The sequence below is a fragment of the Galeopterus variegatus genome, unplaced genomic scaffold (assembly GCF_000696425.1).
Source record: "Galeopterus variegatus unplaced genomic scaffold, G_variegatus-3.0.2 Scaffold379, whole genome shotgun sequence".
Taxonomy (NCBI): domain Eukaryota; kingdom Metazoa; phylum Chordata; class Mammalia; order Dermoptera; family Cynocephalidae; genus Galeopterus; species Galeopterus variegatus.
Window position 1 is genome coordinate 87,108 of NW_007726490.1, and position 22,762 is coordinate 109,869.

Below are 22,762 nucleotides of genomic sequence, written 5' to 3' on the forward strand. Positions count from 1 at the left end.
CGTGTCCGGCAACGGATCGCAACCCTCAGTGTTGCCCCCGTACCGGACCGGGGACCGGCAATGGGATCGCAAGCCTCGGTGCTGCTCCCACGCCTCGCTCAGCCAGTGAGCGGGAGCCGGTCTGTATGTGGGATCCGAACCCTCGGACGGGAGCGCCGCCGCGCTTCCCAAGCGGCGCACTATCCAGTGCGCCACCGGGCCGGCCCCCAGATGCCCTCCAAATTGAGCACACAGTGCCGTGCCTCTGAATTATAATCTCTCTCTCTTTTTACTCTTTTATCCCTAATCTCCAATAGCTAGAATAAGCCCATTTGCCAAGCACTAGGTGAGCACCAGCTAAGCCAGAAGAACTTCAGCTCAAGCAGCAATAAATTGGCTTTCTCTTGAGAAGGTTTTTCATTTTATAGACGGCCTCTTGATCACACTGCCTCAACCCCAGATCCTGACTCTAATAACGTCTCTTATCAATGCCTCAAATAACTCATACTTGACCATTCTATGAAGTGATTGACACAAAGGGGAGCCCTACATTATAATTTAATTATATACTATCATCACGAGTCATGAAAATGTTAGCACGTAGCACCAGGGAGAAGGCACGACCTCATGCTGTCACTGGAATTGTAGTGCATGTTATTATATTTCTGGAATTTGTCCGAGGTATATTGTCAGACAACTAAAGCCAACAAAAACAGTGGCCCCAGGCCCGGCACTCAAGCAGGGTCACCACGTAGCTCCTGGAGCACACCATGGGGAATTCGGTCCCAGGATCCTTGAGTGCAGTGTGATTCTTGGGCAGACCAGCTTGGCTCCGTGCCTGTTTCTGTTACACGGGAGTGGCAGTAGTCAGAGAAAGTCCCACGTGACTGGGCTCTTCCTGCTCTGGGGTACAGTCCAGGAACATGGGGGTCACAGCCCCTTGTCATTATTGCTGCATCATGGCAGTGGCGCCTTTGACATGACTGGTGGGCAGGCTGACTCTGAATTGCCCACCTGGTAAGGACACCAGGGAGAGGTCACCTGCAGTGGCTAGAAGCCCTCTCTTCCATCACCCTGAAATGACACGGGCCTCCTCTTCTCTCTCACTCGGTTCTCTAGTTGTGTCACCCATTTTTGTCAGCTGGGCTCCAGGGTATTTCTGGTTAAAATTTGGTGTTGTTTGGGAACACCTGTTCCCCAGGCTGTCCGTGCCTCCCCTTCTGGTAACTTTTGGCAAGGTATAGTCATCACAGCAAGGATGGCACAGCTGGAAGGCATTCTTGCTGCCCAGGACAGGCATTTTCTTGGGCTCCAGCTGCTGTCTCTTCTTATTCCCCAGCCCAGCACGTGGCGCCCCGTATGTTAGAATGGGGGTGAGGGACAGGGCTTAGCGATCCTGTGGTCCTGCAGAAAGTGGAGGCATCACCATCATTTGCTTTACTGCTTTATGACACCCACTTGAAGATCATGTAGCTTAAGCAAAGTACTGCATTGACTGTGCCAGTGTTTGACAGCGATCCTGCAGAAAATAGGATGGTTAGTTCTTGAAGTTGCTTTCCTGAGAAAAGAGAGGGTTGTGCGTGGGATGCTTTAGGATTTGTCTTAGGAGGAGAAGATTCTGAAGGGCCAGGCTTCTTGCTACAATAAAAATCAAACCCTCCTGCAGACCAAGACGGAGAGTAGTTTAATCTCTGTGATCCTGGGATTTATCATCCATAATATGAGAATGCTGAGCATTACTGCCGAGGAGGGTTGTAATAGTCAAACAAATTAAAACCCTCCAGCATAGTCATTCAGCTTCCAGCACAGTAACTATTTTTATCATTATTTTTTCCTCCTGCATGGTCTTTTGCTGACCATGAGATAGGAGGAGCTTATGCTGAGAGGGCATTCAGTGACCTTTACCCCAAAATTCAACTGAGAAATGAACTTGGGCATCATACAGCCTGTGCTATCTTGAGAATTAAGCCTTAGGTTGAACCAGTTGTTTATGATCATCCATTCATGATATCTTCTCCTAAGCATCTTTTTTACCATGTTTCTCAAAAAATGAGAAACGACTTAAGGGTGGGGATGGGAAGACTGGGCCCCTCAGTGCACTCTGGGAAGAGCCATTAGGCCACCTGCACCTGTGGTCCAGGGGGCAGTGAGGCCAGCCCATAAGGAGGACAATAATTCAGCCTTAGGACAATTGCTTAACCCAATTGCTGGGTAATAAACATGCTTAATAAAAAGGAATAGGACGTCTGCATCATGTTGGCTATAAATATGCTCTCTTGTTCTGGGTAACCTATGAGAATACCTCTGAGCACACTTAGATCACATATTATAAATACACCCAGTTTCTTGTATCCCCTGCTGACCTTTTATCCTTGGGACTTCTAACCAACTGTGCCTCCCCTGAATAATAGGTTTTGCCTAGTGCTTGAACCATGGAACTCACTTATGTGGAAGAAAATGGCTCTGGTTCTCTTGTGGGGTGAAATTCAACCAAAAGCTTTCATCCCCTTCACCCCTTGTATTCCAGGCCCCAAGAGGAGCCACACCCTGGATAAGAATGTCTGGAGAGGAAAATGGGATGGTAATGGTAGGCACTGGGTAGATATTTTGGAAGTTTCCCCCAGAGTGGCTGTCCCCTCTCTGCCCCTTAGCTGCAGGGACCTTAGGTATTACTAGAGGCACTCACCTCCAGGGCTCTCTGGGGAGCAGAGGTCACCCAGCCTGGCTTGACCTCTGACTACTGACAGCAGCCACATTTGCAGAAGTTGCTCCTGGTTTCTGCAGGGAGGCACGGAGGACCCCCTTGTGCTTTGTACCCTGTGTCAGCCACTCCGTTGAGTCTAGGCTGTCCATGGTGGCTGTGTGACCCTGGACTTGTTACTGTACCTCTCCAAACCTTCCTTAGCAGGCAGCAGGATAACAAGAGCTATTACTTGTTGATTTAAGGGTTGATGTAAGGATCATGTGGGATGGTGGGTAGAGTGTCTGGCACGGAATCAATATGGGTGGGGTTTGAAGTCAGAGAGACTGGGTTCAAGTCTCAGCACAGTCACTCCAAGCTGTGGAAACTTGAGCAAATCACAACCTCTCTGAATGCCTGTTCCTGATCTGTACAAAAGGGGAGTGTTCCCCTCAGAAAATTGTTTGCATCCTTGGGAGTAATTGGTAAAATGCAGTTGGGGTCATTGTCAATGGAGGCTGTTAGTAATGGTCACAGTCACCAGCACTGGTAGCCTACTTGGTTTTCCTGCATTTTCTAGAATGTTTTTCTCTGTCTACTAAAAGCACATTTTTTTTAATTAAAGTTTTTTTGCTTTTACCATTTTTTTTTTTTTTTTTTTGTAGCACCAACAGTACTCTATCTTCTGAACCAGAGGGTGAACAAAAACCCCTGGTCCGTTATGTCTCCAGCCTGTGGTGTTTTATATTAGTTACTACCATAAGTCACAGAGCCATTACAGTGCTGCTCTGAGCTGCACATAAACGCACAGGAGAATGGGAGCCTTAATAAATACTATCTGATGGTGATGAGAATGCATGTCTGATGAGATAGGCTTCGTGCACTTCTCATCAGGGACAACAATGAATCTCTTCTGTTGCTCTTGCGCATTTGCATTTCCAACTGCATATTTTGAGAAAACAAATGTTTCATTTTGGAACCGTCCCTACTAGTTTCCTTTACAGCGTTAATGCTGAATGTTCACAGTATCTCCTACCCCCTACTCCAAACCAAAACATTGTTTGGCATCATCTTATTGTTAATTGGGTATAATTTTCTAAAATACAGCTCATAATTGCTTCTTGTCTGAGTACTTTATTAATCAAGCAAGTTAACCATGAATGAAAACATACCATTCTCTGATATATTTTGCAACCTTGCGTTTGTCCCAATGTGGCAAAAAGCAGAAAAGACGTAAGATGATCCTGTGAAGTTATGAAAAGAAGAAAGCCCAGCTAGGGCGCCCCGTTAAGCTCCCTGCTGTAGACAGAGCCTGCACACAGCGCTCCTTGCCATCCTGCCATTAGTGTTAAATTACAAGTGCAGGGCTGCAGGCATCCTTTTATGGTGTGCCGGAGACTGACAGGGAAGCCCCAGGGACTGCTTAGCTAATGGAGGACTGTTGATGTATCTTACTGGACTGTGTCTCTTTCATTGCATTCATTTTTAAATGTGAGGAATCACAGAAGATCATAAGCGGGTTCTCTTCAATATAATGTTCACAAGCCAGATTAGCCTCAGGTTTTGCATTTTTCCCACCCCTTGCCCCAATCCAGGAATTACCAGGGACCACAGAGGGGCTAAGAGATTGTCAACAGCAACTTGAATTTTAAAAGGATTTCCATCTGGATTATCACATTTAATTCTCACAACAACCCTATGATTTAGACACTAGGGAAGGGTATTAGAATCATAGCTGGTGGTTGAAAAGCCAGGACTAGCACCTTCCTAACCTATGTTGTTTTTACCATACCATATCGATTAAGCCGGGACCAGGAGCAAGTTCTAAATTATAGTAGAAGCTCTCTTCATTGACCCTCATTTAACCAGCTCACCACAGAAGCCAACCTGTCCATCCCCTGCAAACATGCTGGCTAATGCCCCAGGCCACTGAATGCCCCAGGCCACTGAATGCCCCAGGCCAGCAGGCTTCTCTCACTCTGCTCACCTGTGCCCTTCACTCTCTCCAGTTGAGACGCAGGCTTATAAGCATCAAGCATTCGAGGGGACTTCAAAAGGTTCACGGAAAAATAGAATTAAAAGATAATATGAATCTTTTTCCATGAACTTTTTGAAGTGCCTTCATATTCTCAAACCATTTTGTGCTTGTTGTATTTGGTATTTTGTTAACATCATTTAATTATATATTACATGAATAATTGAAATAGGACCAAACACACACACAAAAAAACCCAATTGATTTAACGAGTACTGAGCTGAATATACTGGAAAGTAAAATTCCTTAAAAAAAGAGCTTTTGGATTAGGTGTGGGCAAGAAAACTGTAAAAGACTGAGATAAATTATAAAAATATGGAAAGATTCTGCACTGAGATTCCATTGCGGGTGTCAAACAAATGTCACTCCTGTTTTAAAGAAATGGTAACTGGGAATTGTAGACCATGAATTATAAGTGTAGCTTATGCAAAACAAGCCAGGGAATTCCAATCAGTAGACTGTTTAAAAAGGGGGTGGGGGAAAGGGTGGCCTTGGTCATGTATTAAAAAATCAGTGGAAAAATGACATTTAGACTGTAAGGTTTCATAAAAATGTGTTATTTTTAAATGATTTTGCCATTTCACTTAATTTCTCAGTTGACCATTTATGGGCCCAGTCTGCAATCTGTTCAGGGAATAAGGTTTCTACTCTAGACTTGGCACTAATCTCAAACGAAATTGCACAACTCTGATTGCCCCATGGGTGCCGGGATTCTAACACCTTCTGGACTCTAAAGTATGTCTCCAGGTCACCTTCAAGGCTACGACCTAAGCACACACATGCCCAATCTGGCTTTATCTCAGTTCATTGCACACGTGTGATGTTGGAGGCCTCAGCTAAACATAGCCCAACCACCTTCCTCTGGGTAAAGGAGTGTGACCACAGGCCCCCATCTTATGACCAGGCTCAACTTGCCCAGACTAACTAAACTTGGCTCCCCTGGGTCTTCCTGAAACCTGTGCTGATTGAAATGCCTTAAGGCCTTCTTGGAGCTTAATATAATGAAAGTCTTTTGGCTGAGGTTCAGGTAATATGGAAACTAAGTGTCCATAGAGGAGACCAGATAGTCCCAGGCTCAGTAGTCAAAAAGCCACCCCCGGACTCCAGCCAGCTCCTTCTCAGAAGGACACTTGCCCCAGCTCAGCCCAGCTCTCCTCACAGCCTTATATTCCTTCCCTGGCCTGGGCCAGGGTCCCTGGAATTTGGCAGAATTTAGCTTGGAGGAAATGGATCCCTTCTCTGCTGAGCACAGGCTCTGCAAGACAAACACCTAAGCTCAGGGCCTCAGAGCAGGCCTTATTCATGCATCCACTTGTTTTAAGCAGCTGACTTCACTGCGCATTATTCAGACCAGTGGTTGCAAGTGGTTGTGACTAAGTTAGTAGGAAAAGCAAATCACCAGGAAGGTGAGTTTCAAAGTAGACGATGGCAGGGATTTTAGAAAGGTTGGCTAACTGCTTGCAACCAGACCAGCAAAAAAACCTCTCTTTGCTCTCCGAAAAGTCAGCAGGCAAAATCCAAAAAGCTAAAATGATTGTAAGGAGCCAGAACACTGGGCAAACCACTGTTACTTAGCTTGATTCACTAGCAAGCAGCTTCTTTTTTCCAGTTTTTTTTTTTTTTTTCTTTCCTAATGTGCAAAAATTACTCTGGGCAAATATGTATCAAGAACATAATAGAATTGTTATATAGCAAGTACTTTTCATAGAAGTCTATAATCAGGTGAATTTATTTGATTAAAATACACTGAAAAATGCAAACTCTGAAGCAGGTTCCTCTGCTCAGTTTCCCTTTGGAATTAGATGCACACCCTTCTTCATATATTTTGTCTTACAAAGAAACACAAGATATGTAGATTTAAATTGAGAAATGGACTTTTGCTTGTGGACTATTTCAGGAAGAACTCATGCAATCATTTTCCCCAGCAAAGGTCCGATTTATGTTGCAGAAAAGACTCATATGCTAATAAACTGCTATTGACAACTGTGATAGATGCAGCTAGGTACTTAGTGAGTGCTGGAGAGCAAAGTTGATTGCATTTTACAGTCTGTGTATTTCTCTGTTTATTGCTTGTATTCTGTCATTAAGCAAACAGGTTCCTAACATAGCGAATCTCTCTAATCAGTAAAGCAAGAGAGAAAAGAACCAGAGCATCATTAATTATGACTATTTGGCTGCAGCCTGGACAGTCTGTTGCTATTGGATTGGGCAACTTCCTCCGGTCTTATTTTCTGGAGGTAGGGCAGAAACTGGCTTTTCTTATGCATGGAGGAGAGCAGAGAAATGTTCCATGCCCTGCTGGCTGACAGCTGCCCAAAAACCCGAGATTAAACACTGGCTTCTCTGCAGCCCCAGGACTCCATTTCTGTAAAGGCCAGGCTCCGAGTGGGTGCGCTTTTAAGTCTCCAATTCCATAAACAGCAAGCACGCTGCTTACAAGCCTGACCTGTCTCCAAAGCCCGGGGAGAGCCTACTATGGGCAGCACCCATGTGGGGACTCAACTGAGAGCAACAATTATGTGTGCGCCTGTGTGTTCTGCACAGGAAAACCATTGGCACCAAGGCAGGCTTTCCAAATGCTAATCACTGGGGTGAAAAGCAAGAGAGTCAGACTCTGACTCTAGGTAACAGAGGTTAACGGCGTTTAATGCATTTATTAACCCTCTGGTGCCAGGGACTGGTGAGGTCTGGCCTTGCAATTATGGTGCCCTGGAAATTCTACTATGCAACGTGCCTGGACTTGCGGATTACCACCAGTGACAATTTTACAACAGGAGAGCGACAGCTACTGTAGGGAAGAGGCTTATGAAGTGCCTAGAGGACTAAAGAACAGGCTTCCCCGGTTTTCCAGAACGTGAGGAAGGCTACCGGTTTGTAGACAGGCTTCTCCATTGTGCTTTTTATCTTCCCTTTCTCAAGATGAAAACCTCAAGGTACTATGTTTTGATGGTGTTGTTTTTCCCAACTCAGGGTCAGGTGGCTTCCCCCAAACCATTATAACTATGAATTAAATGTTAGGGAAATACTCTTCATAAAAGATATTAAATAGTTCATTTTCAACATATTGTAATAATGGTTCAAATTGACTTTTAGAAAAATGAAATATACTCTCTTCTTTATCTCTTTTTAAAAGACATACCGTATTTTAAAACTTTAAACTGTAAGGTTTTGTGTCTGGCAGGTGCGGGCCGGGTAGGTTCTGTGTTGGGTCCCTGCATATCCCATAATTATCAGGGCTGCAGGGCTCACAGACAGAACCTTGAGCACTGTGCCAACACTCCCATTATCACACCTTTAGCTTTACCGGTTTATAATTTAGGGATAAAAGGTGATCTTCCAGTTTCTAACTTACCTTATAACTTACAAAGTCTCAGAAGATTTTTTAATTTTAATTTTCCTGGGCCCATCCCAATTTTCAGCAGCTGAGACGACATTTAAAGTATGTAAGTTCTCTTTGTGATGGCTGGGAATAGAGGACGCCCTGTAATTTTATCTGTTTGCATTTATCATACCTGATGAGGCAGACAGTGAGAGCTTGATGATGTTTTCAAAAATACTCAGGATAAAAGCCTTTAAAATGTGGAAATAACAGGTTTCTCAGGCTTCTAAAGTGGATTTTAAGACCCAGATTTTATAAAGTAAATTCTGCATCTGCGTAGGTGGGTTTCAGACCCTCAGTGATCACTAGGGGTTCATGCTGAGTATAGGACTTATAAGCATGCAGCCAGCCAGACATGCCCAGATCTACACCCCAGGCCCTGCCCACCCTCTGCAGTTTGCACACTGTTAGAGGCACTGGACGTCCAACCTGACGATTCTCTGTTTGTAATAGACCCATCCAGTCTTGGCAGCAGACCCACCCTGGCCTACATCTTGTTCAGTGAGAGATTTAAAAAGATTTCACATCTGTGTGCAATCCTTTGATTCCGTCACCCATGTGCCACCTGCCATTATAACAACCAGTAACATTTGCCTTTCTAATCAGACACACAGACTGTCCGGTGGCCCATGCTAGGTGTAGGTAGAACTCCAGGGCTACTCTGCTGTGCCTCTGCAGTCATGGTGGTTTCCTGAGCACCCAGACCTCTGTGTAGCAAGTGAGTTAATACACTATGTAAGCAGAGTATTTGGAGGCCTGCGTGTGCAGACTGCTAAGCCTCTGGAGTGCTGAGTGCGTCTGTGGGTTGAGAAGGTGTTTAACAGGAGAGAAAGTGTTTTCTCAGAACACCTGTAGGGCCCTGGCTACCTGTTCTTATTGATGCAGCAGTTCATTCAGTTGTGCCAACCAGAATGGTCCTCCACGCAAGCTGAGCTTGGGGGCTGCTGCCTCCAGCTGTGGTCAAGCCAGTGTGGCTACAGAGAAACAAGTCCTGAAACTGACTGATTTCTTTATATAGACGCCAACAGGATGCCCACCTTGGGGAAAGAAGAGCCCAGGGACTTCACATACTTGGAGCTGGTCTAAGTGCATTTTCCTGTGTGATTGAATAGTTGTCCCAGCCATTCCCAGATAGATGGCAAGAGCCTGGGAATTTAGACTTATGAATATTGACCTGGAGGAAGGCTTATAAATCCTGTATGCAGTGTGAAACCCTCAGTGACTAATGAGGGTCAGAAATCTATGTATCTGTGCAGATAGGGTCCACTTAAGAAAATCTGTTAAGATAGAGGCCTTTTCTGGCTCTCTGATGGAAGCCCTTCTACAATCATTTAATAATGGTGGGATTATACTAGCTCTTCGACAGGTTCCTGAAGTATAGCTAGTGAGTGCTGCAGATTGTGTATACAATGAACAAAACTCTGCCTGCTGGTGCTAATCATACAGAACAAAGTAGGAAGAAGCCCTACCCAGCCCTTAGAGCTCTTAGAGGCCGCTGTGGTCTCAGACACGAGGTTCAACTTAGCTGTGATCACAGCACAGAAGCAACTTGAGGGTATAATGTGTCCCAGTCTGGAAGTCACGCTGCCTTCTGTGTGCAATTTAGTGAACTTATTAGTTATGCAAAGGCCCTTAGCAAGGGTTTATGTCCTTTGTAGATTATGGCCTAGAAAAGAAAAGGCAGAATGTGATGTTTTAGGACCATTTTGGTATCTGGGCACAATTCCAATCTTGAACAGAAATAAAACACGTAAAGTGCGACTCATTATTCTCTGTAGGAAACAATGCAGTGGAGCAGATTTGCTATTGATATAGATTAAAAGTAGGCTTTTGAGTCAGGTTCAATTCCTCTTCCAATTTCACCTCTGATCTTCTTATACATAACATTTAGTGACCTTTCAGCAGCCCAGGGATGCTTCTCAGTGTCTTATTCTTGATGCATGTTTAAAGGTTTCTATTTCATATTCACAGCTGGCATATGCAAACATAGGTAAAGATTATGATGCCTCCCAAGTAGCATTACGGTCAACAAACTACTCCTCAGGTGAATATGCTATCATTTCAGCCTAGCATGTCTTCAATGAGTTGCAAAAGTCTTGCAGCAGGGAACTTGCCAGTGCCATCCACACAGCACTGGTTGCCCAGATACTCCTGGATCAGGTGTGATGCTTAACCAGGGCTCATCCTGTTGCCTTCCTCTGTCTGTTGGTGCCAAAGGGCTCCTCTTGCTGGGGGCAAGGAAGGGCACTGTGGGAGAAGTTCTTAGTAGGGATCTGGGAGAGGGTAGAGCCTGGGAGAAACACTGGGATGCAGGAGGGAGCACATTTTAATTCACGAGTTGAAGACAGTTGGCCTGTATCCTGACTCTACAAGTAGATTGCTGTGTGACCCTGGATAAGTCACTTAACATCTCTGGGCTCTCTTTTCCTTTGTAAAAGGAGAGGGTTGTACTGGGTCAGTAATCATCACAAGTGTTTTCATTATAATTGTTTGAGTAGTGCAACCTTTCCTTCAACTAAGTTCTCAGGTGGAAGCCCAGTAGAGAATTGTTGCAGGTGAGGGGACACAGGGAGTTTAAAGCCATCGCAGCTCAGCCCTCTTATAAGTGCCCTGAAAGCATTTTTAGAGTTGCTGGGCTGAGGACTTGTAATACCCTGCATGATTCCTTGAGGGTATCCATCTGAAAGGGTTCCTGCCTTGTGCCTTAGCCCCCAGACAATGAGTGTTTAGTCACTAGAGGGGAGCCGCAGTGAGCTCAGGGATCACATCCTTTCTGTTCACCACCACATGCCCAGCACTGGAAAATAGTAGGTGCTGAGTGTTTGTTGACTGGAGCAACGAATAATCAAATCCACAAGCAAGTTTTGGGAAGACCCGTCTCTCTTACTAATAAGTGGAGATTTTTATTGCAACATTTTTAAATAGGAAGAGGCATTTTCCAAAATTTAACATTCAGGAATATAAATGAGTGATCACTTCAAAACTTTTTCTTTAGTAATCCAGTCCTGTGCTGCCCCTACAATAGGCACTAGTCTTAGGTAGCTATTAAACCTTTGAAATGGGGCAAGTCTGAATTGAGATGTGCCATGTCAAACACATCAGATTTTGAAGACAGTATGAAAAAAAAAATGTAAGCTATCTCGTTAATAATTTTTATATTGATTACATATTGAAATGGTAATATATTGGGTTAAATAAAATATATCATTAAAATTAACTTCACCTGTTATCTCTTTATTATGTGGCTACTAGAAAATTTTAAGTTATGTATGAGGCTCACAGTTGTGGCTCACACATTGGAAGGCACTGCCCTAGACAGTTGATTAATGGATCATCAGTAATTACTCTTCCGTATTATGTTTTGAGGATTTTTTTGGTTTGTTTCTTGTCTCTCCTCAGGCACAGAAGCTGAAATCCAATGTGTCGGGCAGTACACATCTCTGTCTTTCTGATGTAAGTTATGTTTCTTCTTGGGTCTCCCTGCATTTAGAATGAAACAGCCTTTGGGCCCCTGGGGCAGGATATGATGTAAAGGGCACAAAGATGATAGGATTTCAGGCCCAGAGAACGTCTAAGCCACCTTCCATGTTTATCTGCCCTTTGAGCAAGGTGCAGATATGGATCCCAGAGCACAATGTGAGAACTAAATGTGGGGCCCGGGATCTTCACTTCAGAACTGGGCCTCAGTGCTAATACCACGTGCAGTGCCGTGTGAGACTCTCTGTGGTCACAGTCTCCTGATCATTTGGCCCCACAGAAGCTACACAGCTCTCAGTGCTCAGCAGGTGTTCTCACCTGTAGTTCCTCTGACCTCTCCAGCAACCCAGAGGCAGATAGGGCGGCCACGTGACTCTCCACCATCATGGGTGCAGAGATCATTAATTCTGTTGTGCCAGTCCCAGGTCATTGTGTGAAGATGTGACATCTGGGATTGAGCGGGTACCAGGGATGGGGACAGAGAAGAGCATCCTGGGAAGGACAGTGGTGCTGGCTGGGAGTCCCGAAGCCTGGGTTGTGGTTTGGGCTGCGATTGACATGCAGGGCAAGCTCCTGGCTCCCTCTCACTCCTCATCTATAGAATCTAGGGATGAACTGGCCGATGGAAGGAAGGGCTTGCTCTGCCCATCTCTCATGCCACTTGTGACCCATCTCTACGTGGACCACTACTTGATTGGACAAGTTTTCTGTGGTGTGGGGAGACAGCGAGTGTTCCTTGTCAGCCGGTGGTCTCCAGAAGGAGAAACACAGCTACTGGGGGACCTGGGGAGAGGAGGTGAAGCATGGCGGGGATACCTGAGCTCAAATATTTTCCCCAAAGATGAATTTTAATAATCCATAACGGAGGATCAAGCAATAAGCACTGGCCAGTTCATCAGAAGTATCCTGGGCTTACCCAGGTTCATGGTTCCTTCCCATAAAACTACAAGTCAGTGAATTGAAGCCTCAGAGGGAACCTCTTGGGTCAGCTTTGGGGAGCAGGTCAGCTAGGTGTGAGTGGGGCAGAGAAACAGTGTGGTGAAAATGTGCTCTGATAGAGTGAATTCCTACAGTGGGTGGTAATGGAAACATTCTCTCTTACAGCCTGGTTATGAAAAGAACGGCCTCGCTGGTCCTTCCAGCCACATCACCACGAAATCCATGGCTGCTCCTGCAAGCTGCGGTCTGAGCCCACTGCTGGTTCTCGTGGTAACTGCTCTGTCCACCCTAGTCTCTTTATCTTTGGCGGAAACATCATAGCTGCATTTAAAAAACAATATGGACATGTAAAAAGACAAAAACCAAGTTATCTGTTTCCTGTCCTCTTGTATATCTGAAATTCCAATTTTAAGAGCTCGGTTGAGAAACAGTTCCATCCAGATGGAACTATTTTTTTTTTTTTTAAGAAAGTTTCTTGTCATTCTTAGGGGCTTCTGTGGAAAACCTGATGCAGTGCTACATGCCAAACATGAAAGGCTTTGGGGCATGCTGTATTTTAAAGGGACAGTTTGTCAATTTGGCCGTAGAGCATACTGGGGCCATGTTTTTCATGATGACGATGAGATGGTGATGAGTTTAAGTTTTAACTCTGGCCTTTACTAGTGAGAGGAGTTAGTATTTCTAAAGAATCTTCCATATCTCCTGCAATGGCTTTGATTTCTAATGTCATAAACGACAGCCGAACATGGATGCCAAGCTTTTTTGCCACCAGGCAAAGGTTCTCATCAAGGGTGGACTTTGCAGAAACAAGTTTGTGCGGATGTTCACCTTTATATATGTACTAGCATTTTCCAGGCTAATGTCTATGGACTGGAAACGGTTCTGCACTCGCCTGCAAAACAAAAACCACCTGTCACTTCCACTGTTTTTTTAGTCAGAATAGAGAGGGAAAGCAGGTGGGAGGCTTCACAGTACCTTGATCGTTGAACAACATTCTCCTAAGCCTTACCTGAGTGGAAGCCCTTAAACTAACAAGAGTCAAATGTAGCTGAAGTGTCACTCTAGTACTCTTTACACTTAGGAGGTTATATGTAGAACAGAAATTTTCCTACTAAATGATTTCAACTATTGGCTTTCTATATTTTGAAAGTAATGATATTGTCTTCATTTTTTACTGATGATTTAATACAAAATACATGGAGCTTGTTTTCCTCTCCTAAGTAGTGTTAGCTCTGATATTAACTTCATGAATACAGCTCTTCAAAAGCAGACACTGAGGAGCCTCATGCTTTAGCAGAAAGCTCTGCATCACGTTACTGTGGACAGGCAGGAGAAAAGAGCAGCAAAGAGAGCTTGGAAAACCAAGCGTTGTCTTTTATTATTTCTTGAAATGCAAGCGTGCGTACCTGTGAGGAAACTGGTGGCCACTTGTAAACATTCCGCAACATCTAATGGTACCCTTGCCAGCTGACACAATCTAGTACCTTGGTTTTCATGTTGCCTGACAAAGGTGATCAGGACAGGGGACAGGGACATGCTGCCCTCTCTTTTGAAGCAGATCCATGCTAGGGTACATAGTTCTTTTTCAAAGGATTGTCTTTACTCCCAGTGGGTCTGAAGGTTCTTGAAAATCTGCTTGCATCTTGTTCTTTGTCCTCCATGACAGAATGACTAGCTATGTAAAAAAGAAAGAAGGTGGGTGGATTGAGAGGGTCAACATTAGGTGTGGGGAGATGAGTTGGTTGGCACAGCTGAACACAACAGAACAGGACTCCATGACAAGGCATCTGGCTTTGTTAACTGCATGTCACCTTCCATGGTTCCCTTCCTTGGACCAGTGGACCCTAAAGTGCACTTTTGAGGTCTGGTTTAGATGACGAGATTCAGAATCTACCATGGTCGAGTGGCCATGTTTCTCCAAAATGGATAAAGAAGAGGAAATTGTACCTTAACAGAGAGCCAGGGACTGTTCGCTTTCTTCCCACATTGGAGGAGGGGTTGGAGGAAGAAACTCATGGTGCACATTTCATGCTAATCCCCTTCGCCCGCTAATGTTTGCCTTGTAAGATTAATCAAATTACTGGGGGAAGGGGAGGAGGAAATCTATGAAATCCAAGATAAAGGTATAGTCTTTTAGCTCTATTGGTGTTTGAAGTACATTTAAATCCAAATGTTAATAAACACAGATGTATAATACTCGGTACTGGCTTTTTCACTTCAAAATGTTTTCAGGAGAAACTCACCAAACACCCAACTATATTTGATGAGTGAAAAGTTCCATAAAGACTCTTCCTTTGAATAAACACATTAAATGTGTCAAAATATTTGGAATGCCAGTCATCTATGAGAGCATATCTCTTACAGAGCATATTTTGTTTTAATTAAGGTATCTTTGTGTATCTACACTGGACTAATTGCATGGGGGTCTGATTCTGTGTGATCCACTGTAGAAAGCTATTGATTACTTCTGCAGTAAACAGCAGCTCTAATTAGCTTGAGATGTCCAAAGAGGAAATGGGAGTCCTCAGTGCTAACAAGGGCAGCCTTCATTGAGGAATGCATGGATATGCAACACATAAATTAAATTTTGAAAAGCCTCATCTATCACCAACAAAGATCTCATTTTTCTTCAGAGATAAAAGCATATCAGAGTTACCAAACCCTCAATTTGAAAATAACTTGCTGATTAAATAAACAAGGGGGAAGAAGGATTTTGTTCAGGGATAACACGTTAGAGAGATTCTTATAAAATCCAGCCAAGCAAGTGTTTCTACCTTTCAAGGGATCTCAGTTTAACAAGTGATCCTGAAGCCCTATCATTTACCCCAGGACTGGAGCAGGCAAATGATTTAAATCCTCGTGGAGTGCTTCAAAGCAAAAAGGATTCACTAATTTCTTTCCTTCAGTCCCTTTTGAGCATCTTGCAGGAAGCATCTCGTTGTAGTTGATTCTGACAAAACAAAAATAATAATTTATGTACATGTAGACCATAACTCCTATGTCAAGTCTGGTCATGCCCTACGTATTTGAGAGAGAAAGAAAAAAGGCAGTATGGCCAAAATGATTAGAAGCACATTCATTTCACTTTGATGTTGAATATCTTTGACTAATATATGTCTGAGTATCTTTTTAATAGAGCACACAAAGGAAGAAGTGCACAATATAGAGAGGGAATTCAGAATGTCAACTGAATATTTATTTTTTCACATCTGATTTTTTTTCAAGCCTCTAATAGAAAAAGTATAAGTTGAGAATGACATAGGTTATTTTTCATTGAGTATAACAAACTGAATCCAGAGTGTGATAGGAGTGTGGTTTCCATTTAATTTATTTTTTAAACAATTATCCCGTAGTAAAAAAAAAAAATGTCTTAAGACATTGTGTCTTTGAGTTCATGGAATACAGGACAAGACTCCCCCAGAGCTGCTGTGGCCTCTGATGTGGTCTGTGCTGAGACTGTTCCTATCTTGCATACACTCCAAGGATGGGTGGCTTCCAGCTGCCTCCCGTCTCTAAATCAGACACTCGCAAACACTCCATTTGCTGTACTAGGAAAGTGGGGGCACAGAATCATCTTGGAGTCAGTGTAAAGTGCTTGGGAAAAGAGATGTAAGAGCAGTGGGAGTTTATATAATTAGCAAATTATTTTCTTAGAATCCAGCATGAATGTATTTCTGTTGTTATTATTTAGAAAATAGTGGCCTTGGAGGAGCTGTCTTTTGGAAAAATAAGTTTGCATTTGTGTAGTTAGACATGCGTGACTTATTTGAATCAATAAACCGTGGGCCAGAAAAGGGCTGTGTAAATGGGTTTGCATCTTCTAATTCTCTTATGACGCTGGTCTTGATCTCCTGGTTTCATAGTCCTAAGATCTTTGTTGCTCTCGCTTCTGTTCTTTGTTAAAGCAAATGAGACCAGGTGAGACCCATCCTTTCAAGATAGACCAAAAAGCCGTGGCAACAGACGGGAGTGAATTACCACTGACCCCCCGGGCACAGTGATGGCAGAAAGGCCCATTTGCATCGAGCTTGGAGAGTTTAGAGCAAGGAAGAAAAAGCAAGGTGTCACAAGAGGCCACGTGTCGTGGGCAAATGCATGGTGCCGTCAGCTGATGTCGTTATTGATCAGGGCAGGAAACTTCTTCTAACAAAACCGCCTGAGTTCCTTGAATTCAGCAGCAGTTCCTGTACAGAAAGGAAGCCAGAGCTCATATCTGGATGACAGTGGAAGGAATTTCTTTTTAGAAATTCTAAAATAAAACAGCTGGGGATTTGGGTGGATACCCTTGGAAGCTACGTTTTTTTTCTCTCATCCCTAGGATAGGTATCTCATGTATATGTCTGACACCTCTTGATTTGCACCACACAGCTTCTCAAGTGACCCTTTGTTTTAAGTCTATTGTCTAGAATTCTTTGTGACAACTGTGCCTCTGAAAAATACCTCACTGCAGAGGCCCTAAAGCTGTGGGTTTTGCCCTTGCCTTCAGCCTGGCACGTGTTCAGGAGGACATTTCATTTCACAAGGAGAGTTGTCTTAAGGTATTGGCCGATTCAATCTCTTTTCTATTGATTATTGGTGCCCCCACCCCCACACTTGTTCTTTATTGCCTAAGTGTTTCACAGGGTCCCTTCCTATCAGTTCTTCATCCTAATCACTCTAAATTTAGTCCTACCCAAATTAATTCTTCTTCCATCAGATGCCTTTTTTTTTTTGAAGATAAAGAGGCATCTCTTGGCAGCCAGCCAACCTGAAGATGCTCATTCACAAGTAGGATGTTCATCTCCCTAGCCCTCCCCAGGGCTCCCTCTTCTTGTCTTGTCCACGACATCGTCACTGTGAACCCCTCTGTGGCCCCAGTGTTCTCTGATGAGCTTCTCCTCCTTTCTGGAGACAATGCGGGGTAGTTGTTCAGCCGGATGCACCACCTGCACTTCTGATTATTCTGAGACCCAGCCCAGAGGGGTGGGGAAGGCAAACAAACCCTGTTTCAATAAACTGCCTGCAGAGAACCGCAGCCTGCTAATCGTCATCGAGGCCTCAGCCCCCTAAGGTCTCCAAGCTCATTTGACCAGCACAGCTGCGACTTCGACTGTCTGCCTCTGGCAGGTGCCAGTATCAGCATCTTGTCCCACTGCCATGGGGAGTTTATTTTTGCTCAAGGGCAGCTGCTAAGCCCAGCACCAGCATCAATAGAAGGTTTTCTCTGATTTTCTTCTCTTCATCCCAGGCTGGGCTTTCTTACCAATCCACAGGAGAATGGCCAGAAATCATCAGCCTCTGTTTTAGTTTTGACATCTCTTCCTGCTTGCCCAGCCTTCTCTAGCAGAAAGCATGACCCATGGTAGGTTGTTTAAAAATGCTGGTAGAATGAAAAACTTTGGGACGTTAAAGGGCTTCATTCTGTCATACGGTAGTAAGAACTGGCCTATTTGCATAGTCTGACTGTCACTGAGCTGTCTTAACACTGAATTTGTCTTCCTGAGATTAATGAGGGTAATTTGGGAGGAGGGGTCTAAGAAAGCATTTGGATCAAAGCACTGCCCACTGCATCCCCTGTGGTGAGATAACAACTAGCTCTTGTCCCAAGAGGCGTTAAGCGTGACCAGCCCATCCCAGAAGGCTCACCACATCTGCCAGACAGGACAGGACAGGACCCAAAATGGAGTAGACTTCGTGGGAAATCAGTGAGTTCACTGAGGTTTTGATCTGCCATAAGCCCAGGACCAATCCCAGGGATGGCAACTTCTCCATCTGTATCCTGAAAAGCCAAGTCAAGAGTGTATCCATCAGCACATTTACTGAACAGATACTCCAGCCGAATGAGACATCACGTGGAGTAACTTGAGAATTTAGAGCCCTCTGACAGCAGCTTAGGGAAACACCTATCTTTTCCACATTGGCAGAATCTTCGTTTGGCATCCTTCAGAGACCCTAAATTGTTCTCTTTATAGTCCACAAAACTGTTTTCAGACTCAGTGTCTAAGAAATAAGTCCCAGTCCACATGCATACACAGCAAACTCAGCTCACTCACTATAGAGAAGGCAAACACACCCACCCTCAGCCTCAGCCTGAAAGGCCACCACGGAGAACCCATGCGGTACCCCCCTCTGGGCCTCAGCGGGCTGCGAGCTTGGCCAGGTAGGCACACCAGTGGAGCTGTCACAGCTGTCAGGTACCAACCACCCTGCAGGTGGGAATAAGAGACATCAGAGCCACTTTAGCTAAGCAAAGCAAACAGTTGGTGGTGCTCGTTCAAAATAGCAAAACTTTGAATGTGCACAGTGACCCCTGATGCCCGCCAGGCATGATGTAGATCATAGGACTATGGTGAAGTAGGATGAAAAATGAGGAAATCCAATGGATGCCCTGGGTATGGGAAACCCTGGGCAGTTAGAAGTCAGGAAAGGTCGGTGGCCTGGGGCCAGGCTGGGGTGATTGTCACAGGTACAGGTAAAGATAGTCAGGACTGCTCATCACGCTGGCACATAAGGCCACATCGATAACCCCACCCCTGTCCCCTCTGTCACAACTGCTGCAGGACTATACAATCCAGCCTTATCTTCTTGGCGTGCAAAATGTGCCTGATCTGGAATTTGGGTTTTTATTTTTTTAGCTTTAGCTGAAGTCATTTCTGAAATGTTAAAAAAAAGATTGGAAACCATAGACAATCATAGATTGCCCTGCCTTATTTGGCTGTGGTCTTACTCTAATCAGACATTTCTGATGCGCTTTTCTGGATTCAGAAATAGCTGGTTGTCCTCAGAGGGTTGAGAAAGTGGCTTCAGAAACCTGAAATCCTGGGCCTTATAGTTTTCCTAATTATCTGTCTTTCCTCTTCTTCTCCCTGCACTCACCCAAGGGAGTGAGGGAAACACGTCTCACCACGAAGTTTGCTTTAAAGAGTTTTCCCATCTCGTGTGCATTATCCCTTGATATTGAAATTATTTTCTCCGTTTAATCCAACTCCTGCTGAGAAGCTGTATGAGATTTAGGGTGTGGGGTTTTATTTCTCATACTCTTTTGGACGGTGTTACAATTTTTATTCTTAACCCGAGGGCATGTCTCAGCTTATGTTTGTTCAGTTTCATGAAGGTTAACAGCACAGGTGGAATAGAAGACGGCTTCTGATACTTAGGATATTTTTAGAATTCTGTCCTGAGCAAGGGGTTCAGAGAGCCAGTCTCCTCGGGGCTGGGGTGAGGGGCAGAGCTTCGTTGAGTAGCCTCCAGTTAGGAGAGGCTTCAGAAGAGTAACTTTCCTTTGGGTCTCCATGTTATTTATGTTGTGTGCTTACTGAGTTTCCCACTTGTAGAAGATCATACATTTATCCCATCGTCTTGCGTATCTGCTTTCCTGAGGACACCTGTATATTCTCCTGGGGTCATTCCTACACAGCTGTTTTGCAACGTGCATTATGGCCAACACCCATGGAAGGACATCTACACGTGGAAGTACACGTTTTGCTGTCTGGACTTTGGAAGTGGTTTTGTGATGTTTGAATTTTCTGTTAGCCTATTGCTCAAGCACTACAGAATGTACGTAGTCCCTTTGGCCATCCCCTTTCCCCAGAATATCCTAATAAACATTGTTTTCTTTTTTAAAAAAATAATTATTGTGAGTTTTTTTTTAATCCCAATTCATTGGAAAACGATCTTGAAATCTACAAATGTAGAGCTCACCAATGTCAAGATGTTGAGGTTTTTTTAACAGCCAATCCTAAGGTCTGAGCGTGGCCGATACGAATGCTTTTAGATCAGGGTTTCACAGCCTTCTCACTATGGGTAATTGAGGCCAGATAATTATCTGCAGTGGGGAAGGGTTCTCAGATCCTGTACATTTTCGATGTTTAGCAGCATCCCTGGGTAGCCCTTTCTCCCTAGTTGTGACCAAAAATATCTGTAGACATTACCAAGAATTCCCTGGTGAGGAAAAATCACTCCTGGTCCAGAGCTACTGCTGTAGACCCAATCTAGCAGCTCACTTGTGCGTACCAAAAGGAACCAGGTTGTAGTGCAGGGGCCACATCTGACATCTATTTTATGTCCTCAAATGCGATTTTGTACTCAGAGGATAGGGCTGAGGTATTCTCTAGTTTTCATTAAATTTATATTTAATGATTTTTGTAGACTTACAGATAGTAAGTATTTTGATAAAAGATTAAGACTTAGAATAAGGTTGTTTTCCTTATTTCCAGCATCTAGTTCAGTGCATGGCTGAGATAAATCACTTAATGTTTCATGAGGCCAGATTTTATCCTTCTGAATTAGGATCATGATGGTGGCTGCTCAAAATCTGACTTCCTCATTTCCCCAAAGAAGTTATTATCTCTGGCAGCATTATCACCACCAGGACTTTTAAAGGCAAAATATTGACACAAAACATAGTAATTAGTTTCACCACTGTTTGCTTCAGTACACAACTCACAGCCCACGGAACAGCAAGGCAGGCTTTCTTGCTCTGTGTAGGACAGAGCCCATATTTCACTTGGGATTCTGCAGGACACATTTTGGTTCTCTTTGTGATTTTTCATTCAACTGGGCTATCCTACTGCCTTGCTTCCTGACCTGCTTTCACATGACCAAGTTTAGAATGACTTCGGTCAGACTCCATAGAATCCCCAAGTTGGTTTGGAATAAATGTTTCTGAGCATTTTGACCTGGGCGTGGTACTTTCCAGGTGTAGCAAAAAGCCCAGGTCCCGGCAGCTCACCAGGCTCTGGGCTCCTCAGGGCAGCCTTTGGAAATCCCCAGGTTTGTTCACAGAGAAATGAACACCGCTGTGTCTCCACAGGTGGGGCTGGGCCTTGGGCATGGGCAGGACTTGTAGGTTCCCAGAATCATCAAGCAGATATGGGGAGAAAGCAGCCTCAGTGACACCCTGGGGACCTTGGAGGTCCTCCTGCCTGCTGTCATCAGTTCATATTCTAATCATCTTCTGAATACAACCAAATACCCAAGATGCAGGTGATAGAAATTTTAGGAGCTGGAACAAGAAATGACTAATAAAACTCTGAGAGAAATTCCAAGAAAGTGAATAAAAACTGTGACAGAAACAAGATACAAGACTGCTTGTGTTTGGTGATATAAATAAAGCATAAACGAGAACACGGCGATGTGAAAGATATGAGCAGGAGTATCCATAAAAGTCACATAAACTGGCAGTGCTGGCTGCACCGATGGGTTTTATCCTTGTGAAGTTTTCTCCCATCCAGGCTGGTAGACAAAGAACTCACTGTGTTTAAAAGATAAGGTGAGCCTTTGGCCTGAGAATACTTTAGGTGGGGATATAAACAGGGACAATCTTTTTAGAAAAGTGTTTGACCGTCTGTATCATAATTTAAAATTCACATCCCCTTTAAGCCAACAATTCCACCGCAAAGGATTTGCCCTGCCTTCACTCACAGTGTGCCAAGCTTCGTGCAAAAGTATTTTCATCATGGAATAATTTGTGATTGCAAACTACTTGAAACAACTTGAATGTTTCTCAACAGTAAACTGCTTAAAGAACTTATGGTGCGCTTGGATGAGGGGATATTATTCAATTTTTTTTAAAGTAGATGTACATCTGCTGAAACTGAAAGTTGTTTATAGTGTATTTAGTGAAAAGGCAAGAAAAATATGGTCCTACTTGTATACAGTTTAGAAAGATGGATAGATAGATGATAGATCTAGATGATCAATAGATACAGATAGATAAATAGATGCTAGATGGATATATATGTAGATAGATCAATAGATTGATAACTAGATGATAGATAAGCAGATGAGAACTAGATGATAGGTGTAGGTAGGTAGATATAGATAGTGATAGATGATAGATAAATAGGTGATAGCTAGATGGTAGAGCCAGGGTAGGTAATAGATACAGATAAGTGATCAGTGATAAATGAATGGATGATGCATACATCGGTAGGTAGATAGATACAGACAAGTGATAGGTGGGAGATAAATAAATGACAGCTGGATGATAGAGATTGCTCAGATAGTAGATAGATATAGATAAGTGATAAAAAGATTAATAGTTGATGCATAGGTAGGTAGGTAGGTAGATTTATGGATAGATGATAAATAGGTGAACATTCTTTGGATATAATTTTTACTATGTCTGTATATTTTACCAATTGTTTTTTAGAAAATAATAAGTAAATGGGCTGGCCCGGTGGCGCACTGCTACAGTGTGCCACTTGGGAGCGTGGCGGCGCTCCCGCCGAGGGTTCGGATCCCACATACAGACCAGCGGCTCACTGGCTGAGTGAGGTGCGGGCGCGACACC

At 43.9% G+C, this 22,762-nt stretch overlaps 1 protein-coding gene across 1 annotated transcript in view; it reads left to right on the forward strand.

The window, feature by feature from the left end:
- The window catches only part of LOC103586803 (GDNF family receptor alpha-1), a 59,129-nt gene extending 46,309 nt beyond the window's left edge, over positions 1-12,820 (forward strand). Inside the window, exons 5-6 of the mRNA XM_008568135.1 lie at positions 11,473-11,526; positions 12,655-12,820. Of these exons, the coding sequence (XP_008566357.1) occupies positions 11,473-11,526; positions 12,655-12,810 (210 nt within the window). The 3' untranslated portion in view covers positions 12,811-12,820. The remainder of the gene's footprint in view (positions 1-11,472; positions 11,527-12,654) is intronic.
- The last annotated feature ends 9,942 nt before the right edge of the window (positions 12,821-22,762 follow it).